The sequence below is a fragment of the Poecile atricapillus genome, chromosome 14 (assembly GCF_030490865.1).
Source record: "Poecile atricapillus isolate bPoeAtr1 chromosome 14, bPoeAtr1.hap1, whole genome shotgun sequence".
NCBI lineage: Eukaryota > Metazoa > Chordata > Aves > Passeriformes > Paridae > Poecile > Poecile atricapillus.
In genome coordinates, this window is record NC_081262.1 from 15187775 (window position 1) to 15210992 (window position 23218).

Below are 23218 nucleotides of genomic sequence, written 5' to 3' on the forward strand. Positions count from 1 at the left end.
AGGAGCACTTTGGGAAGGGGAATTTAAGCCCGGATTTGCTGCAGGCAGAGACTTCACCCAACGAGAGCAGAGCCAAGAAATCACCTGGGGCCGAGGAGCTCCATTTCCCGGAGAAAAGAAATCGGGAATGGGATTTTTCCCGACTAAATCCAACCCCGAGTGAATCCTTGAGTGTTTTTAGGAATCACGACAGAACCAAAGTTGGTCTCAACATTTCGTGCAGAACCAAAGGAGCCCCAAATCCATAAAATCTGTGGGATTTTCCCTGCGATTATTCCTGCAGCTCCCAGCCCGAGGCAGCATTCCCGGGAGGAATGTGCAATTCCTGCTGGGCCGGGCGCTGGGGAGAACAAGAGGTTTGCGTGGGGAGCCGAGGCGGATCAATAATCAGCTAATTAATAAATAATGGGGTTAATAAATGAATAAATAATGGGGAGAGAGGCAGGCAGGGATGGGGGGCAGGGAAAAGCAGGAATTCTCCGTGCTAAAAGCTCACTTCCCAAAGATTCCCGGCCCAGACTGACAACTCCCGGGGAAAATTCCATCTCCTGGATGTCACGAGCCAGAGGCGAACGCTGCTGGGTGATTATTTAACATTCCTAAAGCCGGGAAAGGACACCGGGAACGGCCGGGATTTAAGGGATTCACTGTTCCCTTCCTTCCCTGCAAGTTGCAGCAGAACAAAAGCGGAGGGGACTTTTCGGGAATGTGCCTTTCCCAAAGCAACTCCAGCTCCATTTTTCCACGTCGGGAAAGCTCCCGTGCACTCGCGGCTCTTATATAAACAGCGGAGGGGCTGATCCCACCCGGCATTCCAAGGAAATCAAGGTCGCCTTTGGAATTCCGACGATTCCCATCCCAGCGAGCCGCGAGTGGAGTTGAGGGTTTTTTTTTTTTTTTTTAAATTTTATTTTCCCCACTGGGAATTTCGGTGGGGCCGCGGCTCCGCACCCCTGAGCGGCTCCGTCCTGCCCGTCCCGGAGCCGCTGCGGGACCTTGGCGTGTCCCCAGCACGGGGGACACTGGGGACGCTGGGAATACCGGGAATACTGGGAACACCGGGAATACCGGGAACACGCTCCCTGCGTGTCCCGCTGCCACAAACCCCCCTCCGGCAGCGGGGACACGCCGAGGACACGCCGCGGCACCGCGGGGACGCGCGGCTCCGCCGGGATGCTCCGGCCAGCGGGAGGCTCCCGGGGCTCTGGCGGTGTCCCCGCGGGTGTCGCGGCGTCCCGAGGGTGATCCCGAGGGAAAGGATATGGATTACAGACCAGCCTGAGGCACCAGCTGCGCGGGCGGGTGGTTTGCTTGAGGCAGAAGAAGGCGGTGGGTGCCAGCGCCGGGTAAGGCACCTGCTCCTCCTCCTCGGAGCCCGGCTCGGCGGGCGCCTCTCGGCCGGGGGAGCCGCTGGGAGAGCCGGAGCCGCTGGGAGAGCCGGAGCCGCTGGGAGAGCCGGAGCCGGTGCCGACATCCTCGGGCGGGCGGCGCGGCGGTGGCAGCGCCGTGATGGGCACCCGCACCTCGGCCGGGCGCGGCGGCTCGCGGCTCGGGCCGGCGCTCATGCTCGGCACCTGCGGGCCGAGGGCAGCGGGTCAGGGCCGGTCCCTTCCCCGCGCCCGGCCCGGGGATGCTCCGCCGGCTCCCCGAGCTCCAGCCGCACAACAAAGGCGGGCGGGGGGAGGTCGAGCCTCCGCCCGGGCGCGGCAGCTCCCGCCCCCCCCGGCGAGCTGAGGGTGCCCCCCACCCTTGGGGAACCCTCCCGGCGTTGGGTTTGGGGGGGCTGGAGGATGGTTTTGGGGAAGGGGGGGGTCCTACCTCAGCTGGGCGCAGCGCGGTGTCCCCAGGGGCATAGCCCTGCCTTCAGCTCACATGGGACCGGCGGGGATCGCGGCTCCGGGGGGTGGCCGAGCCCCCCCAGCCAGGCACGGTGGCACCCCCAAAATCCAGCGGGGTGGGGTGGGGTGGGGGGTAGGGAGGCGTGCGGAGCCCGCCCGCGGGGATGGAGGATGGAGGAAGGCTGCGGAGAGGAGGAGGAGGAGGATGATGAAGGAGGAGGAGGAGGTGGCGGCGGGGGCCCTTCCCGAGCCTCTCCCGACGGTAAATCCCAAGGAGGCAGGAGGAGGCAGCTCCGCCGAGCTTCGCCCGTGCCCAACAGGAAACTTCGGATTTAGCGGGGGAGGAGGGAGAGCGAGGGGAGGGGAGAGCGGGGGCGGGGGCCGGGAGGAGCCGGGGCTGCCCCGCATCGCCCCCGCCCCCGCCTTTGTTCGGGCTCGGCCGGCGCTGGGGACCGGGGGGCGCCCGTGGCTGGGGGGGCAGCGAGCCGGGGACCCCCCCGAGGCATCCCCGGAGAGGATTCGGAGCGGGAGGCGCGGCTTGGCTTCAGCTCCGGAGCCTCCAAGGGGGATAGATCCCCCCCCAAAAAAGGGGGGACGCGTCCCTAAAAAGGGAGATGGAGCCCAAAAAAAAGTGGGATCGCCCTTCCCGGCGCTGCCGCAGCCCCGGTGGGAGCCCAGGTTGGAGGGAGGAGCGGTTTAATAACTAAGCTCGGCTCTAAGCTCGGCTCAAAGCTCGGCTCTAAGCCCGCAGCGCAGCTCCTCCGGGGTTTAACTCCCAAGGATCCCAAGGAACTCCCAGGGATCCCAAGAAAAGTCCTGACAGGATCCAGCCCTTTCAGCTCCGCTCGGGAAGTTTTATTCCTTTGAATTCCTTGGAATTCCGTCAATTCTCTCGGGGTGCGGGGATGGGATCCAGGAGTGGATGCGCTCCCGTCCCCTGGAATGTCTGAAGGAGCTCGAGTTCATTATCCAGCGGCGCATTCCATCTGCAAATGCAGCTCCCGATGTTGTTCCCGGTTAATAACCGGGAATTGATTGGGAAGAGAGGTCAGGCGGCTTTCAAAGCCCAGCCTAATGGGGCTCAGCTTAAAGACCTGGGATCTAGCGGCAATTCCAAGGTTTTCTGGGATGTTCCCAGGTTGGGATGAACAGGGTGTGGCGATTTTAGCGTGGGACGCGAAGGGAAAAGCCCCCGAGAAGCGGGAGAGAGAGGAATGGGAATGACCTCAAGGACAGAATCCAAGCATTCCCAAAAATTCATCGGGATGATCCCACCTGGCTGCCTGTGGGAATGCCACGGGATAGGAGGGATACGGGAGGAAGGGTCGGGATGAGGCACATGGGAAAATCCATGGGAAAATCCGTGGGAAGGGAAGGGAATCACCAGGATCTCCTCCCAGTTGAATTCCACTTGAATTCCCTCTGTTCCCTGCCCTTTCTGCCGATGCTTTCCACAAAAACTGGGATGAGTTTGTGGGAATTCTGAAGGATTTGGGGTGTCCAGCCACATTGTATCCCAAGCTTTTGGGATTCCTGGCTCTGGGAAAGAGAATTCCAGAGTGATGAGGAGGATCCTTGCTCAGGCCACATCCCTGTAATTGCTCAAGGTGTCCAGGTGGAAAAAAATTAATTTTAATTAATTCCAACCCAATGGAATTGACTCGGGAATAAACAGAGCAGGATCTGTTCCTGCTCCTCCCAATTCAGTGTGGGATCCTCAGGAATTATGGGAGGGAATAAATCCTCATGCCAGGAAAGTGTGGGCTCCTTCCCATAACCACCACTGCTCAGAGGATGGAATTGGAGGATGGATTTGGGATGGATTTGGGATGGATTTGGGGATGGATTTTGGGATGGATTTGGGATGGATTTTGGGATGGATTTGGGGATGGATTTGGGGATGGATTTGGGATGGATTCAGCACATCCTGCTCTTCTGGAAACCCCGCTGGAAAGCAGGAATTTCATTGCCTGCCTTTGGGATTCCTCCTTCTCCCCATTCCCATTTCCCTCCACTCCTGATTCCCTCTAAAAGTCATCCAGGGCTGGAGAATTCCAGAGTGGGAAACTCCAGAAGAGCTCCACCAGCTCCCAGCCACATCTTCCCTCTGGAATTCAGGATTTGTCCCAGATTTGGGAGAAAAGTGTGGAATCCCTGCTTTGTGCTCTTCCCTTCCAGGCACCAAATCCCAAATCCAAGGGGACAAAATCATTGGAATTGCTGCTAATTCCTTGAATTAATTTTCTGGGATGCTGATGGAGAGCTGGATGTGTTGGGGGAGTTCATACAGGAAATGTCAGGATGAGTTAAATGAGGAATCATTGAATTTGGGATCTGTGGAGATTCCCGATCCCTTTTCCATCCCAAAAATCATTTGGCTTTTCCCTTCCAGTCTCAAAGTCAAATCCAAGGTCAGGGAACGCATCCAGAGGGGAATTTGCATCCCTGCTAAAGTTTGGGATGGATCAGGGAATGTTCTGGCTGAGGATGGATGAGGAAGGACCAAACACATCCCGAAGCTGCCAGGGAACAACAGCCGGGATTTGCTCCGGCCCTGGGAGCCACATCCGGCTCTTCCCAGGATTTTTTATGGATCACTCCACTGGTTTCACTGGGATTTACGGCATTCCCACCCTAATCCCAGGATTCGGATCCTTCAACACATCCCTGGAAGTTCTGAGGGATCCCAAATCCCCGGGAAGGAGCAGCCAGGGATTTCTGGTCCTTGATCACATCCCAAACTCCTGGAAGTTCTGGTGCTTCCCAGATCCCATTCCCGACCCTCTCCAGCTTTGGGAATGTCACTTCCCGCCTCCATTTGTCCTCTTGGAAAAGGGGTTCGGGAAGAGCGGGATCGCATCTCCATCCATTGTGTGCCCTCTGCTGGCAGCCTCTTTTCCAGGGAAAAACGGGAAAATCCCGCCGGGAAGGATTTGGGGCTGCCCTTCAAATACGGGAAAATCCTTGGATCCCATCTGATCCTCACGGGAATTTCCTTCTGCTCTTCCGGGAGCAGGGAATGAGCTGATGGATTTCCCTTGGATCCTGCAGGAACTCCTGAATCCCGGTCATTCAGATCCCTGGAATTCTCTGCTTCCAAGAGCCCTCGGTATCGCCCTATCCCTGAAATAAATGAGGGAAAAGTGGAGATTGATGGGATTGATCCCAACTATCCAAGATCAGCGGGAGAACCACGACAGGAGCGGTTCCAATTCCCTGTTTTCCAGAGAAGTTGGGATTCCCCATCCCTGGAAAAATCCAAGGCCAGGATTTGGAGCAACCTGGGAATGGGATCATCCTTTTCCCACCCAAACCATTCCAGGGATTCCATGAAACGTGGGAAAACCACGGGAAGAATGGAAGGCAACGCTGATGTTTTCCAAAAAAAAGCATTTTTAAGGGAATTTTGGGTATGGGGAATAACCCAACCCAGCCACCTGCACTTCCTAAATATTCCCAACAAAGTTCCTTCCCTCATCCCAACTTGGCATTCCTGGAATTCAGGTCGGCACCTGCAGTTCCCAGAATTCCACTTCCAAGCTGTGATTATTTTTTTTTGGGGAAGCTCAGCACTTTCTCCGATGGGAATTTTCAGCCTGGAATGAGGTCAGGGAACCTTTGGGCCGGGTTAAAAAACCTTGGAAAACTCCGAATTTCTTCCCGCTAATCCTCAGGGATGAGTTCAGGGAGGAATTCACCTCCTCGGGCCAAGGGGGAACGAAGTCATTTAATTCCTCTTTGTTATCCGGGAAATTCCTTCACCTCCTGGATCCAAACCAATCTTTTTGGGATAACGAGGAAGGAACGAAGCCGGAAAAAAGGGGAAATCATCTTTTCCGGGGATAATTGGGATGAGCTCCTTATCTGGCCCCTAAAAACCGGGAGCAGGAGGGGTCAAAGGAGCCCAAATGATTTGGTGATCCCGAAAAATGAGGTGAAAGCTCCGGAAGCTCCATCCTCAGCCAAATTATCCCGATTTTTTTTGGGGGATAGAAGTGGGGGGACGAAGCTCCGAGGTTCCTGGTGCTGTGGAAATGGGGCCGGGGCTTCTCCTCATCCCTTTTTCCTGGGATTTCCAGCTCCTCCTCATCCTCACGTTGCTCTCATGGAGAGAGAAAATTCCCAAATATTCCTAAATATTCCTAAATATTCCTAAATATTCCTAAATATTCCTAAATATTCCTAAATATTCCAAATATTGGGAGGAAAATGTTTAATAATCCTCCCATTCCCAGCTTTCTCTTTCCAGTCCTGCCCATCCTGCTCTGGAATTGTCCGGAATTCCCAGATTTTATTCCCCTGGCAGCTTCCAAGTGCTCCAGTTGTTACCCCCAGGTAGGATAAAAGAGGGAAAAGCAGAATTTTTAGGAATATTTGTTTTTCCAGCCTTTTTTTCTCCCATTTTTTCTGCATTTCCATGTTTTATGTCCCTGGAATCCTGGGATTTGTGGGTTGCCCATCCCGGAGCAGCAGCAGGGTTGGATAAATCTGGCTGGGAATCTCCAGCATTCCTGGGATACGGATTCTGCTCCATCTTTATCCCATTCCTTTCTTAAACTTTCCCTAAAAATGGATTTATTGGGTGTTTTTTTCCTGGAAATCACCAACAATTTTTATCTTCCCAATTTCTTTCCTGCCTGATCCTGATCCCAGACCCGGAGAGGGGAATTTTGGGAAGAGGAGGAAACTTTTCCTCCTCAAAACCCAACCTCACCTCATGCCAACAACAACTCCCAAACATTCCCAGACTTTTCCTGCCCCACAAATCCCAGAAAAACCTTCCTGGCCCTCAAAGTTCTTTCCCTGGAGCAGCTTTTGTGGGATCAGCATCCCGGGATTTGAGATGGGCAGGGATATTCCAGAGAATTCCCATCCCTGGGAGTGTCCAAGTTTGGATGGGACTTGGAGAAATTCGGGATAGGGAGAATTTTCCCTGCCCATGGAATTGGATGAGCTGTAAAATCCTTTCCATCCCAAACTTTCCTGGGATTTGATGATTCTGGGATTTGATGATCCGGGAAGGAATGAGCAGCAGGATGCACTGGAGTGGATTTGGAATATTTTAGATCCGGGTGGGAGCAGTTTGGGATTGCTGTGGTTTTGTGGGATCACCCCAGATTTCTGGGATCGCCAGAGACGTCCTGAACCTCCTGAGGGGCTGAAGAGCCAGGAATTCCCTCCCAAATCCATAAAAAAACAGGAAAACAGGAATGAAATCACGGCTGATCCCAGCTCCAGAAGACGAAACCTTTCCCATTCCAGAGCTTTCCTTGGATGCTCCAGACCCGGAGGGAAGCACAGCCCGGAGCTCATCCCAGCAGATCCAGCTGGAAGATTCTGGAAAATTCCCTCTGGAGCAGCTCCCAGCCCTGCGGCCTCATCCTCCGGCCTCAAATATTCCCGGGAGGCCTCGCAAAGCCTGGCCTGGCAAAGCCCGGCTTTGGCTCCGGATGGGAACAAATCTTTGGGAATGATCCAGAGGCTGAAAGGATCCTCCACAAGGGAATTCCAGCCAGGGAAAAGCGGGATAATGGCTTTAATGCGGGAATGGGAAAGGCGGGAATGAGCTCCCTCCGGAGCCCGGCAGCTTCTTCCCATCCCGCATCCCAAGGATAATTTGGGAATTTTCCTTTCATCAGCTTCGCTTTCCTTCTGTTCCCGATGTCCAGCCCGGCCTCCATCCCAAATTCCCTCAGGAATTTCCACGATGGGAATGCTCAGCTTCCCTAAAAGCCCTGGTGTGCCGGTCTGGAACAGAATTCCCGAAGAATCCGTGTCTGCCTCATCCCGGGAATGTGCAAGGACAGAGCTTGGACTGGCCGGGAATTGTGGGATGGAACTGGATGAGATTCCCAGCCCAAACCATTCCCTAATTCCAAAGGTTTGGGATTGCCCTGCAGGGGGTCTTTCATTCCAGCAGGATTCCCAGGGAAAGCTTGGAGCAGCTTCCCAAGATTCCGGGCTGTCCCTGGGGTTCATTCCTGGTTTATTTCCTGTTTCCAGTGGATTTTGGGGATCTTTTGGCTCCAATAAATTGATCCAAAGGAGATAAGGAATAACAAAATTCCCAATCCCATTCCATCCTTGCTCCTGTCTAAATCCATGGATTTCTTTTGGAATTCTCTCCCTGGATTTGCCCATCCCAGTGCTGACACTGGAGTTTGGGAATCATCCCCAAAAAATCCGGATTATTTTGAGTTTTCGAGGATCAATTTTGGAAGATTTTTGTCAATTCCCATTCCCACCCATCCCAGAAAATCCCTTCCCATTTTCTCCTGCAATTCCAGCCCTTCCAGATCCACAACAGCTCAAACTCAGGAATTCTGCCTTTTTCATTATTTTCCATTGGATTTTCCAGCTGCATTCCCTGATTTTCTCTCTTCCATGACCTTTGCTGCTCAGAGGGAATCCCTGCTCCACTCAGGAATTCCTAAATTCAGGGAATGGAATTCCCGTTGCCTGTGGCAACTCATTGATGGAAAAATCCTCCTTAAAATTCCTTTTTACTTCTCAAATCCAGGAATTCCATCTTTTTCCCGAGAAGAAAACCAGGAATTTTATGGATTTTTGACCTCCAAGCTCCCCCTATTCCCTTTTGCCCTGAATTTTCTTTCATTATCCCTTAAAATTCCTTTAATTTCCAACAAGCTCCTTGTGCCGCTGATTATCCCAAGGCAAAACAATTCCAAACCCTCTGGAATCTTGGAAAAATCACCTGGAAGTGTCTGAACTCGGAACAGCTCCCGGGAATTCTGCTCCTCTCCCAAATATTCCTGTTTATCCAGGCATTCCATGAAGGAAAGAGGTGCTGGACGGGGTTCCCTCAGGATTCCCTCCCTGGGTTTTTCCCGGTTTTTTTTATGGAATGTCGGCTCTAAAGCGGTGGAGTGTGAAATCCTGGGCGTTTCCATGGGAACCAGCCGGGTTTTCCTGCCGAGGATTCCCGCTGACCTCACTCCCGCTGGAATCTCTCCCACTCTCCGCTGGTGTTATCCCGTTTTTCCCTCGCTTGGAATTCCCACTCTCCTGGATTTCCCTCTTGCCATTCCAAGGATGGAGAATTCCCGGCACCAAAAAATAAAAAAAAAAAAAAAGTGGGATAAAACCACCTCAGTTTGGTTTTTCCAGGAAAATCCTCTCAGCTGGGTGGGAATGATTGAATTCCCCGGGAAAGATGGAGAGGGGACATTCCCAAGGGTATGGAATGACAGGAAAAGGGGGAATGGCTCCCAACTGCCAGAGGGCAGAGAAAAATGGGATTTTGGGAAGGAATTCCTGGCTGGGAGGGTGGGAGGGGCTGGGCTGGAATTCCCAGAGAAGCCCCTGGATCCCTGGAAGCGCCCAAGGAAAGGTTGGATGAGGATTGGAGCGCCCCGGGATAATGGGAAGTGCTGGGGTTGGAATGGGATGAGTTTCCCAATTTCAGGAGCAATCCAGGATCGTCCTGGCCTCACCATTCCAGAGTCAATCCCACAAAATGGGGAATTTTGGGATAAAACAAAAAGATGGAAAAGGGCAAAATGAGCCATCCTGGGAATGATCCGGAGCCTCCAGCTCCTCCTGGAATGGGAAAGCTTTTCCAGGAAAGCTTTTCCAGGAGGCTCCACAAGATTCCGGGAGGAAAGGAATTCCTCCTTCTTTCCCATCAATTTTCCAGCCTTCAGTGAAAGGCCGGGATGAAAGAATTCCGGAATGTCCACGGCAGGGCTGGAACGGGATGCTCCGGAAAATCCCATCCAATGCAAAGCAATCCCACCGAGGAAATTCCCATCTCCCAATTTTCCAGCGGTGTTTTCCCTTCCTCGAGCAGGAACAAAGGGATCCAGAGCTCCCTCAGGAAGAGCCATCCCGAAAAGTCATGGAAAGGGCACATGAATAAAGGATGAGCCGAGAGGAGGCGGAAACGCGGGAAGAGCAGCGGAGCCTCATTATCCCAGATCCCGAAATTCCTCAGGAGGCTCCAGCGGAGTTGAGCCCGTGAATATTTTATAGGGAAGCTCCCGTTCCCTTCCTGCTTTTCCCTTCCCGAAAGAAGCTTTGGAAAACAAGGAATGATCCCTGTGTGGAAAACAAGGAATGATCCCTGTGTGGAAAATAAGGAATTCAATCCAAAGAAATAAAGGCAAAGAGGGAAGAAAGGGAAGAGGGAATATTCCAGCCTCCCAATTTAAATCCACTTGGAAATCCTTCTCTTTTCCTGAAAAGAGGGTTAAGGAAAAGAATTCCAAAGGTTTTTTTTTTTTTCCAGAGCCATCCGTGCCTGGAACAGCTCCAGGAACTCTCCCGGAGCTGCAGCTCCCAAGGAAAGGAAGGGAAAGGGATTTTTGCAGCTGTTCTGTGCTCCCAAATCCGGCTGATCCAGAGGATTCCCTGGCTGGGATGGAACATTCCCTGGGCTCGGAAAATCCGCACTGAGCTTCTAACAGGATTTTCCCTGGATTTGGTTAAAATAGGGATTAAATCAACTTCAAACCCTCCCCCCCCCCGCCCGCCCCGGGAGTTTCTCCCTTGGATTTTGTATCCAGGAAATTTGGAATTCCATCACTTTGTCCTTGGCCGCCTGCGGATTCCAACTCTTTTCCTGCCCCACAGGAGCAGCCGGAGAATTCCAAGAGCTCCCAGGAATTCTGGCCTTCCCTCCGATCCCAGGATCAGCGGGATGGGCCAGGACTGCCTGTGGGGCTGGATTCGGGGATGGGAGCAGCCCCGATTCCCTGGATTCAGCAATTCCCGTGGGATCCAAGGGCTCGGACACCCCACCCTGCCGGGACAAAGCTCCAGGAATTTGGGAATGCGGCCTTTTCCCCCTGGAGCCGTGGGATGCGGGAATGTCCGGACCCCCCAAAACTCCAGGCACAGCACTGGGATCAGATCCAGCAGCACCTGGAATAGGAGAAATCCCCCCATTCCTTCCCCAAATCCCAAATTTCCTGGCTCAAATCCCAGCACATCCAAGTTTTCCCTTTATCCCGGAGCATTTCCCGCTCCGAAAGCCGGGAATGGAATCCCTGTGTTCCAATCCCGCTCCAGCCCGGATAAAAATTCCTCCCTCTGGCGCAGCCACTTTCCTTCATCCCAAAATTCCCTTGGATGTGCCCGATCCCTCCACACCGGGAGCGGCCAGCCGGGAATGTTGGGATTGGGATCGCTCCAGGTTTCTTTCCCTGCTCCAGACGGGGAATTGGAGCTGCGGCTCCTGCAGGGATGGGAGTGCCGGGAAAACCGGGAAAGGACACGGGAATAGCGGGATAAGGACAGGGAAACATTGGGATGAGGAGCATGGGAATACCGGGATGAGGGAATACCGGGATAAGGGAATACCTGGATGAGAACAGGGAAATCGGGATGAGGGGCAGGGAAACACCGGGAAGGGACACGGGAACACCGGGATGAGGACAGGAACACCGGGATGAGGATGGGAACACCGGGATGAGGATGGGAACACCGGGATGAGGACAGGAACACCGGGATGAGAACAGGAACACCGGGATGAGGACGGGAACACAGGGGAGGGACACGGGAACACCGGAATGAGGATGGGAACACCGGGATGAGGATGGGAACACCGGGATGAGGATGGGAACACCGGGATGAGAACAGAAACACCGGGATGAGGACTGGAACACCGGGAAGAGACACGGGAACACCGGGATGACGGACAGGGAAACACTGGGATGAGGACACGGGAACACAGGGATAAGGGACACGGGAACACCGGGATGAGGAAAGGAGCTCTGGGATGAGTACCTCATCCTGGTGTTCCCTTTTCCCGGTGTTCCCTTTTTTCCCCTTTTTTCCTCCTTCTTCCCCTTTCCCCCATTTTCCCCCTTTCCCCTTTTCCCGTTCCTTTCCCCCTCACCATTCCCGGTCGAACGGAACCGCGTCCCCGTCACCATGGCAACGAGCCGCGTGCACTGAGGGGGCGGGCCCACACACCCCAACAACCAATCAGCGCCGCTCTCAGCGCTTACCCTCTCTCTGATTGGCTCTCGAGGCCGTCCATCACCCCTTGTGCCCGCCCAGCCGGCGGTTGCGGCGCTGAGGGGAGGCTCGGCCATGGCGCAGCCCGAGGAGCCGCGGCCCGCGGTGCTTCCCTCCTGCCCGCTGCCCACCAGCATCTGCCATGTGGCCCGCAGCGAGCGGCCGCGCTCCTGCTGCGGCATGGCCATGGCCGGCTTCCGCACCGCCAAGTACCAGGTGCCCGAGTGGCAGCGCCGCAACGCCGGCGTTTGCTCCAAGGCGGTGTCGGCGGGCGAGGAGGCGGAGCGGGGCCGCGCCGAGGCCGCGCACCTGATGAAGCAGGCGGCCGCCAGCGCGCAGCGAGCCCAGGAATACTCCAGAGCAACGCTGGGCCAGCGGCTGCAGGACATCCAGTTCTGGAGGGTGGAGCTGCAGAAGGAGATCATGGATCTGGACAACGAGACCAACCTGCTGGCGGCGCAGAAGCTGCGGCTGGAGCGGGCGCTCGATGCCACCGAGGTGCCCTACGCGGTTGTCATCGATAACCTGGAGTGCCGGGACCGGCGGCAGCCCCCGGACCTGGTGATCGATGAGGTGGAGAGGCAGCTGCTGAAGGTGGGCACGGCCTGAGGCTGGGCACAGCCATGGTACTGCTGTGACACCCTGGCAGTGCCACCCTGACAGTGCCACCCTGACAGTGACACCCTGGCAGTGCCACTCTGGCAGTGACACCCCTGACAGTGACACCCTGTTGGTGACACCCCTGGCAGTGACACCCCTGACAGTGACACCCTGGTACAGCCCTGGCAGTGCCACCCTGGCCATGACACCCTGACAATGACACCCTGACAGTGACACCCTGACAGTGACACCCCTGACAATGACACCCCTGACACTGACACCCTGGTACAGCCCTGTCAGTGACACCCTGGCAGTGCCACCCTGACAGTGCCACCCTGGCAGTGACACCCTGACAGTGCCACCCTGACAGTGACACCCCTGACAGTGACACCCTGACAGTGACACCCCTGACAGTGACACCCCTGACAGTGACACCCTGACAGTGACACCCCTGACAGTGACACCCCTGACAGTGACACCCTGTCAGTGACACCCCTGACAGTGACACCCTGGTACAGCCCTGTCAGTGACACCCTGTCAGTGACACCCTGTTGGTGACACCCCTGGCAGTGACACCCCTGACAGTGACACCCCTGACAATGACACCCTGGTACAGCCCTGGCAGTGCCACCCTGGCCATGACACCCTGACAGTGCCACCCTGGCAGTGACACCGCTGACAGTGACACCCTGGCAGTGACACCCTGGCCATGACACCCTGACAGTGACACCCGGACAGTTTCACCCTGACAGTGCCACCCTGGCAGTGCCACCCTGACAGTGACACCCTGGCAGTGCCACCCTGACAGTGACACCCTGGCAGTGACACCCTGACAGTGACACCCTGACAGTGCCACCCTGGCAGTGACACCCTGACAGTGCCACCCTGACCGTGACACCCTGACAGTGCCACCCTGGCAGTGCCACCCTGACAGTGCCACCCTGGGTCTGCTGCCCTGTCGGTGCCAGCGCTGAAACGCGGAGCAGCAATGAGTGGAATGTTCACTTCCAACGCTGGAAGTGTCTCCCGCCATTCCTGGTGCCCCTTCCTGGACTCCCGGTGTCACTCCAAGGATTTTTTTTCAAGTCCTTGCTTTGTTCAAAAAGTGTTTCAAGTCACTCTGTAAAGTGCTTCAAATCACTTTGTGATCCAATCACTTTGTAAAGTGTTTCAAATCCCTTCTCGAAGGGATCAAGTCACTCTGTGAAGTGTTTCAAGTCACTTTGTGAAGGGATCAAATCACTCTGAAAAGTGGCTGGGGGAGAGCCGATCCCTCCCTCAGCCCAGAGCCCAGCAGAACCAGTCCGGAGTTTTCCTGCAGCACCACAAGACCCCGATCCTGTCAGAAATTCCTTCTCCACCCACCTTGAAATCCCCTCCACTTGAAAACTCCACACTCCGAAGGTTCGGGAACGCTGGGATATTCCTTGGCTGTTCCCACCCTCAAATTGTCCAAATTTTGTCAGTTTCTGTCATTAATTTTCCCTGAGTTTTGCCAAGGTGACGATCCAACCCTGTCACTGAGATTCCTGTCAAATTCCAGCGTCGTTCTTGTGCTGGATCATACAAAATCCGTGTTTTCCAGGGTATTTTCCATCCTGGAATAGCAGTCCAATATCCCATAAATACATATTCCAATATCCCGTCAATTAATTAATGATTGTTCACCTGCAGCCTCCAGTCAAAACCAGTTCCTGATCAGCCACTCATTAAACCACTCATTAAATATTCAAAAGAGATTATTTTTATTAATATTTTATAATAATTAATAATATTATAATATAATATATTATAATAATTAATATTATAATAATTAATATTATATATTTTATAATAGTATATATTATTTATATATTATATATTATATATATTATTTATATATATTATTATATATATAATATATATATAATATATATAATATATATATTATATATATTATATATATATTATATATATATTATATAATATATTATTATATATATAAATAATATATATATTATTTATAATATTATATATTATAATAATTAATATTAATTTAAGGGATCCAACTGAAATATTTGGACAATAGCACCTGCTGGGATTTTTTGGGATTATCCTTGGGAAGAACCAGGAATTGCTTGATCCCTGTGGATCCTTCCGAACCCAGGATATTCTAGGATTCCACAGAGAGGACATGATAGGATTTGGGAATATTTTGAATGGGAATTGTGTGGAATTTCTGATTTATAATCAATATTGAAGAGGTTTTCCCAGTTAAAAATATGAACAGGGAAGAGTTGGTGTAGGAATTAACAATTCTCCCAATTCCATCTGGGAATTGTTACAAAATTCAGGGAAAATTTTAGGTTGGAAAAGATTTTAAATCTCATTGATGAATCCAGTTCCAGGCATGGGGATATCCCCTGGATTTTCCCTATCTCAAAACCGAGCAAGGAATTAATTTATTCTGTTTAATCTGACAGGATTGTGGAATCCTGGAACGGTTTGGGATGGATGGGAGCTTAAAAATCATCAATTCCCACTTCTTCCCACCATCCCAGGTTTCTCCAATCCCTGTCCAACCTGGCCTTGGACATTCCAGGGATGGAGCAGCCACAGCTTCTCTGGGAATCTGTGCCAGGGAACAATTCCTTCCCTAACAGGATAGCTCACGGACTTTTCCATGGAACCCACAGAATTCCCAGGCTGTAGAAGTATTCCAGGTTTTTCAGCCTCCGTAGGTTTAGAGACAAGTTCCCTCGGGATCTGCTGACTCCAAAATTCCAGGTTTTCCCATAACAAAGTGAGAGTAGATAAGGAAATGTCAGGATTTATCCACAAGTTGTTCCTCAGGATTGTGTTTCCTGCTCCGGATCCATGGAATTCTCCCATTTTTTCTTTAGGAAGCAGATCTTATCCGGGATATCCGGGATCTTCTGAAAAGAACCATCATCCAAGCTACCACCCAGATAAGGTAAAACATTCCCCAGGATCCTTCAGCCAAACAATTCCTGGGAAAAAGGTGGATGCAGATCTCAGGATCTGTGGGAATTCCATTTAAACTCTGGATTTTTAGGTAGATTTTGATTTTCCTGCTTTCCAGAACTGTGTTGGATTTGTTTTCCAATACTAGATTCCATAAAAATATGCTGTAAAAATATTTATTTATTATTTCCTGCTACAAAAAGATTCTCTGGATATCTCCTTGGGAATATCTTTGTATTATTAAAGGGATTTTTGGGATCAAAGAGCTTCCCAAGAGGAATTTTTTTTGCCACCAGATGTCAGTGTGAACTTTAAATCCAGAATTTCTGTGCCAGGCCAGGTGTTCCTTGCCATTCCAAAGGATTATTTGCTTGGAATTTCTAACAAACCTTTTGGAAAGACTTTACTGTATCCTCAAATCCATCGGAATAAAGGAATTAATTCCTATTTTAGTTCCAAAAATCCTTTAATCTGCTCCAGTTATACCTGTTCAAAGAAATATCAGTGTTTAAAAAATGGCTGTAAATGCCAATTAATACAAAGTAGCTCTGTTATATTAATTACAGCATGAGAGCAGCCTAATGAGGTTAATTTGGGGGGTTTTAATTATTTTAAGATCATTTTAGCCCCATTTTTTCCCCATTTTAATCCCACTTTTTCCCCATTTTAGCCCCATTTTAATCCCATTTTTGTCCCATTTTAGTCCTTTTTTTGCCCCATTTTAATCCCACTTTTGCCCCATTTTAGTCTCATTTTTGCCGCGTTTAACCCCATTGTATTCCCATTTTCCAGGAGAATTCCCAATTCCTTGTCTGACAGTGACACCTGGTGTTATCAGCTGATAACAACCGCCAGGCTTTTGAAATTAGAATAATTATAATTATGATTAAATGAGCGATGTGTGACTCTAATTAACGACAAAGCAGCAATTTTAATCCAAATAGCATTAAAAATGATCCAGTCCCACGGACAGGGACATTCCACAATCCCGGGGTGCTCCAAACTGGCCTTGGGCACTTCCAGGGATCCAGGGGCAGCCACAGCTTCTCTGGGAATTCTCTTCCATGGCCTCCCCATCTTCCCACTGGAATTTTTTCCCAATATTCCATCTCAGTCAGGCTCCTCTTCCAGGGGAGGGAGAGTTTGGGATTTTCCAGCCCGCAAACAGTTTCATGGTCTCGTTTCCCTGTGGAGCACCAAGGGTGGAGCTGCGCTTCCCAAATAAGGATGGCTTGGGAATTCTCTTGCTCCCCGCTGAGCTGTGATCCCAACTTTGCAGATCCAATCGGATCCAGAAGGAGAACTGCGAGCTGGACTGGTCGGACAAGGTGGAGACGTTCCACATCGACGACAAATGCGTCGGCTACCGCAGCGACAGCACCGACGTCCAGTTCCACCCCAGCTCCGTCAAGTTTGAGGAGGAGTGAGTCATTCCCAGGATCTTGGTGGGATAACACACCTGGAACGCTCAGTCCTGGTGGGATCCAGGCAGCTCCGAGGATGGAAAGGCTGTGCTGGATGTCCTGTGTGGAATATTTGGATTCCTGGGAGCTCATCCAGTTCCAACCTCAACGCCCTCCACCATGCCTGGCTGTTCCAAACTCTGTCCTTGGATTCTTCCAGGGATCCAGGGGCAGTCACAGCTTCTCTGGGAATTTTTAACCCCTCCTCACCTTTCCAGGGAATTCCCAATATCCCACTTATCCCTTCCTCTCCATGGGAAGCCATTCCCTGTGTCCTGTCCCTCCATGCCTTGTCCCAAATCCCTCTCCAGCTCCTCTGGAGCCCCTTTAGGTCCTGGAAGCTCTCCCTGGATCCTTCCCTTCTCCAGACTGCCAAGATCCCAGGTTTTTTTATGTATTTTATTATTATTTAATATACTTAATTTATTATATACATAATTATAATTAAGTATACAATTATAATTAGATAATTAAGGATAATTAATGTACTTAATACTTGAATAAATTATTAATTTATTCAAGAGTTTTTATTGATATATTTGAGGACTTTTCTTGATTTATTCAGGGATTTTTATTGATTTATCCGATGATTTTTATTGATTTGTTGGATGATTTTTATTGATTTATTAGAGGACTTTCATTGATTTATTCGAGGATTTTTATTGATTTATTGGATGATTTTTATTGATTTATTGGATGATTTTTATTGATTTGTTGGATGATTTTTATTGATTTATTGGATGATTTTTATTGATTTGTTGGAGGATTTTTATTGATTTGTTGGATGATTTTTATTGATTTGTTGGATGATTTTTATTGATTTATTGGTGGGAATTCACCTTATTCCTCACAAGAAACCAACACTGCAAACACCAGCTGAACCAACCAGAAGCTGCTCCCGCCTTTCCAAGAAAAGAACCGTGACAGAACTCCCATTGTTTTTTCCCATTCCTTGTTCTTCCAGCGCCTCCACACCCAAATCCTGGGCCCAGTTCAGCCACGACAACATTTCCAGGGCGGAGCAGGAGAAGTTGGCGTCGGTGCAGCTCCGCTCGCTCATCAACAACATCATCCACGACGCGTCCGAGGACCTGCGCATGCAGCGCGCCGCCGTCAACGAGGCCTTCGACAGCCACTGCCGCCAGCTGGACGACGTCAAATTCCGCCTGGAGCAGCACCTGCAGCAAGTCCGTGCGGTTCCATGGAATTCTGGCGGCAGGGAGATCCGTTCTTCCCAAAAAAAAACGGTGTAATCCATGTGGGGGTGAAGTATTTTGGTGTCAGAGCAGGATACAGGGAGATTTCAGGGTTTTGTTTGGTTCTTGTTCAGTTCTCGGTGCATTTTGTTGGGATGGAGTTCCATGGGATTCCATGGAATTCTGGCATTGTGGGAAATCGATTTGTGGGAAATCGATTAATTCTTCCCCAAAAAAATGGTGTAATCCACGTGGGGGAGAAATATTTTGGTGTCAGAGCAGGATACAGGAAGATTTCAGGGTCTTGTTTGGTTCTGGTTCAACTCTTGGGAGTTTTTGTTGGGATGGAGTTCCGTGGGATTCCATGGAATTCTGGCATCATGGGAAATTGGTTCTTTCAAAAAAATATGGTGTTATCCACGTGGGGGAGGAATATTTTGGTGTCAGAGCAGGATATGGGGAGATTTCAGGATTTTGTTTGGTTCTTGTTCAGTTCTCGGTGCTTTTTGTTGGGATGGAGTTCCGTGGGATTCCATGGAATTCTGACATCTTGGGAAATTGATTAATTCTTTAAAAATAAAATGGTGTAATCCACGTGGGGGAGAAATATTTTGGTGTCAGAGCAGGATATGGGGAGATTTCAGGGTCTTGTTTGGTTCTGGTTCAACTCTTGGGAGTTTTTGTTGGGATGGAGTTCCATGGGATTCCATGGAATTCTGGCATCATGGGAAATTGGTTCTTCCCAAAAAATATGGTGTAATCCATGTGGGGGAGAAATATTTTGGTGTCAGATTAGGATATGGGGAGATTTCAGGATTTTGTTTGGTTCTTGTTAAATTCTCAGTGCTTTTTGTTGGGATGGAGTTCCATGGGATTCCATGGAGTTCTGGCATTGTGGGAAATCGATTCATTCTTCCCCAAAAAAATGGTGTAATCCACGTGGGGGAGAAATATTTTGGTGTCAGAGCAGGATACAGGAAGATTTCAGGGTCTTGTTTGGTTCTGGTTCAACTCTTGGGAGTTTTTGTTGGGATGGAGTTCCGTGGGATTCCATGGAATTCTGACATCTTGGGAAACTGATTAATTCTTTAAAAATAAAATGGTGTAATCCACGTGGGGGTGAAATATTTTGGTGTCAGAGCAGGATATGGGGAGATTTCAGGGTTTTGTTTGGTTCTTGTTCAGCTCTTGGGAGTTTTTGTTGAGATGGAGTTCCGTGGGATTCCATGGAATTCTGGCATCATGGGAAATTGGTTCTTCCCAAAAAATATGGTGTAATCCATGTGGGGGAGAAATATTTTGGTGTCAGATCAGGATACGGGGAGATTTCAGGATTTTGTTTGGTTCTTGTTCAGTTCTCGGTGCTTTTTGTTGGGATGGAGTTCCATGGGATTCCATGGAACTCTGGCATCATGGGAAATTGATGAATTCTTTCAAAGAAAAAGGGTTTAATCCATGTGGGGGTGAAATATTTTGGTGCCCGATTAGGATATGGGGAGATTTCAGGGTCTTGTTTGGTTCTTGTTCAGCTCTTGGGAGTTTTTGTTGGGATGGAGTTCCGTGGGATTCCATGGAATTCTGACATCTTGGGAAATTGATTAATTCTTTAAAAATAAAATGGTGTAATCCACTTGGGGGAGAAATATTTTGGTGTCAGAGCAGGATATGGGGAGATTTCAGGGTCTTGTTTGGCTCTCGTTCAACTCTTGGGAGTTTTTGTTGTAATAGAGATCTATGGGATTCCATGGAATTCTGGCATCATGGGAAATTGATTAATTCTTTCCAAAAAAAAAGGGTTTAATCCACGTGGGGGTGAAATATTTTGGTGTCAGATTAGGATACAGGGAGATTTCAGGGTTTTGTTTTGTTCTGGTTCAGTTCTCGGTGCTTTTTGTTGGGATGGAGTTCCGTGGGATTCCATGGAATTCTGGTTTCATGGGAAATTGGTTCTTTCAAAAAAAAAAAGGTGTAATCCACATTGGGGTGAAATATTTAATAATAAAAGAAATAAAATAAAAATAAATAAAAATTATTTCACTGTTTCTCAGTGTAATGATAAAAATAAATGATAAAAGTAAAAATAAAAAATAATAAAAAATAAAAATAATAAAAAATTTTAAAAAAATTCACTGATTTTCTATTATAATAAAACTAAACAGGTCAAACCCACCTTAATCCTCATATTTAATCCCCAAGAAGAAAACAAAATTAATCAGATTATCATCTAAAATGAAAATTATTCTTGCTCTACGTTAATTCTCCAGCCTGATGGTGAAAACCTTCACGCTTCACCACCACCAGATCTTTCTGGGGATGGCATTTCTCATCAGCTGGAACCCTTTTTTCCTTGGATTTCCCGTGCAGATCCTGAAGGACATTGGCGAGGAGGAGGCCAACATTGCGAGGCTGAAGAAGGCCATCCGGGACAAGGAGGCTCACCTGAAGGTGGCTCACACCCGGCTCTACGACCGATCCTTCCGACCCAACGTGGAGCTGTGCCGGGACGAGCCCCAGTTCAGGTGGGCACCCTTTTAAATTAATTAATTAGCCCTCCTCGGTTAATTAATCACCTCCCGCGGCGCTCCTCTGCCACCCCACAGGGATTTTTTACCTCACAACTTTTCATTTTTTACCTCACAACATTTCATTTTTTACCTCACAACTTTGCATCTCTTACCTCAGCATTGTATTTCTTACAACTTCTCATTTTTTACCTCACTTCTCATCTTTTACCTCACAGCTTTTCATTTTTTACTTCAATATTTCATGTTTTTACCTCACAGCTCAAAAGCTGTGATTTTTTACCTCACATTTTGTTTTTTGCCTCACAGCTTTGCATTTCTTTCCTCAACATTGTATTTCTTACAACTTCTCATCTTTTACCTCACAGCTTTTCATTTTTTACCTCACAGCTTTTCATTTTTTACCTCACAACTTTTAATTTTTTACCTCACAACATTTCGTTTTTTACCTCACAACTTTGCATCTCTTACCTCAGCATTGTATTTCTTACAACTTCTCATTTTTTACCTCACAGCTTTGCATCTCTTACCTCAATGTTGCATTTCTTACAATTTCTCATTTCTTACCTCACTTCTCATCTTTTGCCTCACAGCTTTTGATTTTTTACCTCACAACATTTCACTTTTTACCTCACAACATTTCATTTTTTACCTCACAACTTTCCATGTTTTTACCTCACAATTTTGATTTACCTCACAACTTCTCATGTTTTACCTCACAGCTTTGCATTTCTTACCTTCCAAATTGCATTTCTTACCTCAACATTGCATTTCTTACCTCACAACTTCTGATTTTTTACCTCACAACATTTCATTTTTTACCTCAGCCTTTCGTGTTTTACCTCCCAGCTTTTGATTCTTTACCTCCCAGCTTTTGATTTACCTCACAACTTTTCATTTTTTACCTCACAACTTTTCATTTTTTACCTCACAACTTTTTGTTTTCTACCTGACAACATTCAATTTTTTTTTACTCAAAGTCAGAAAGAACTTTTCCTTTCTCTGGCTGACCTTTATCCCAAATCCAATTTTGGATTTTTCAGAGGCCTTTTCCTGATGAATTTTCAATTTTTTGGTTGATCTTTATCCCAAATCCAATATTCTCTTGGATATTTCTGATGTATTTTCCTGATAAATTTTCTTTTCTGTAGTTGACCTTTATCCAAAAACCAATTTTTGATTTTTCTGATGTATTTTCCTGATAAATTTTCATTTCTGTAGTTGACCTTTATCCCAAAACCAATTTTGGATTTTTCTGAGGTATTTTTCCTGATAAATTTTCATTTCTGTAGTTGACCTTTATCCCAAATCCGATTTTGGATTTTTCCGAGGTATTTTTCCTGATGAATTTTAGATTCCGTAGTTGACCTTTATCCCAAATCCAATTTTGGATTTTTCCGAGGTATTTTTCCTGATGAATTTTAGATTCCGTAGTTGACCTTTATCCCAAATCCGATTTTGGATTTTTCTGATGCCTTTCCCTGATGAATTTTGGATTCTGTAGTCGACCTTCATCCCAAATCCCTTATCCCACATCCCCTCCCCCTGATTTTTCCCTTGCAGGCTGGTGAGCGAGGTGGAAGAGCTCACAGTATTCCTGGAGGCCCTGAAGAGAAAACTGATGGAATCGGAGCAGAACCTGAAGAACCTGGAGGAGACGAGGATGAAGCTGGAGAAGGAGATCGCTGTGAAAGCCAACAGCATTTTTATCGACAGGCAGAAGTGCATGGGCTACCGAATTCGCTACCCCGTGGACCTGGAGGTGGCGAGTTACAAGCAGTGATTTCTGTACCCACCCTGCAGAATCCGGGAGAAAAACACAATTCCTTCTTTTCTGTTGAGCCATTGGCAAGTGTGGAAAAAAATATCTGTGAGCTTTCATACGAAATAAATTGAGAAATTATTCATTGAAGTGTTGTGTTCACTCAGTTTTCTTCTATTTGGGTTAAAATGCTTTAAGAAATTTCTCCTTTTTCTCCTTTTTCTCCTTTTTCTCCCTTTTCCCCTTGCTCCTTTCCTTTCCTTTCCTTTCCTTTCCTTTCCTTTCCTTTCCTTTCCTTTCCTTTCCTTTCCTTTCCTTTCCTTTCCTTTCCTTTCCTTTCCTTTCCTTTCCTTTCCTTTCCTTTCCTTTCCTTTCCTTTCCTTTCCTTTCCTTTCCTTTTCCTTTCCTTTCCTTTCCTTTCCTTTCCTTTCCTTTCCTTTCCTTTCCTTTCCTTTCCTTTCCTTTCCTTTCCTTTCCTTTCCTTTCCTTTCCTTTCCTTTCCTTTCCTTTCCTTTCCTTTCCTTTCCTTTCCTTTCCTTTCCTTTCCTTTCCTTTCCTTTCCCCAACAAATCCATAAAACCAGAGTTTAAACCTGCTTTAAATAAATTTATTTCTTCTGCAATCTGTCTATAGCACATGTGCTTATTTTTGGGGATTTCATCCTAATGATTAAATAGGAGTGAATATTTATTAGGAATAATAAAAATATCCAGGTGGAAATAAAATATTTATAGCTGGAAGTGAGAGTAATAAACTCAGCAAGGAATTGAAGCTGCTCAGACATTATTAATAAAAATCCCAAATTTTCCACGTATTTTCCAGGTTTGATGCCAATCTGCCCTTTGGAAAACCACTCCCAATCCATGGCACCTGCTGAAATGAATCCAAGGAT

General features: G+C 48.6%; 2 protein-coding genes across 3 annotated transcripts in view; one reads left to right on the forward strand and one right to left on the reverse strand.

The window, feature by feature from the left end:
* Positions 1 to 2141, reverse strand: part of CACNA1H (calcium voltage-gated channel subunit alpha1 H) — a 147640-nt gene extending 145499 nt beyond the window's left edge. For both annotated transcript variants that reach the window (XM_058849731.1, XM_058849730.1), the window contains exons 1-2: positions 1819 to 2141; positions 1264 to 1574 (exon numbers count right to left, since the gene is read on the reverse strand). In XM_058849731.1, the coding sequence (XP_058705714.1) occupies positions 1264 to 1565 (302 nt within the window). In that variant the 5' untranslated portion in view covers positions 1566 to 1574; positions 1819 to 2141. The remainder of the gene's footprint in view (positions 1 to 1263; positions 1575 to 1818) is intronic.
* A 9753-nt stretch (positions 2142 to 11894) lies between these two features.
* Positions 11895 to 22457, forward strand: TEKT4 (tektin 4). Its single transcript, XM_058849984.1, has 6 exons — positions 11895 to 12413; positions 15302 to 15372; positions 16663 to 16806; positions 17811 to 18033; positions 20407 to 20561; positions 22128 to 22457. Exons 1-6 carry the CDS (start codon positions 11895 to 11897, stop codon positions 22345 to 22347), a joined length of 1332 nt encoding a protein of 443 aa, XP_058705967.1. The 3' UTR covers positions 22348 to 22457.
* Positions 22458 to 23218: the final 761 nt, after the last annotated feature.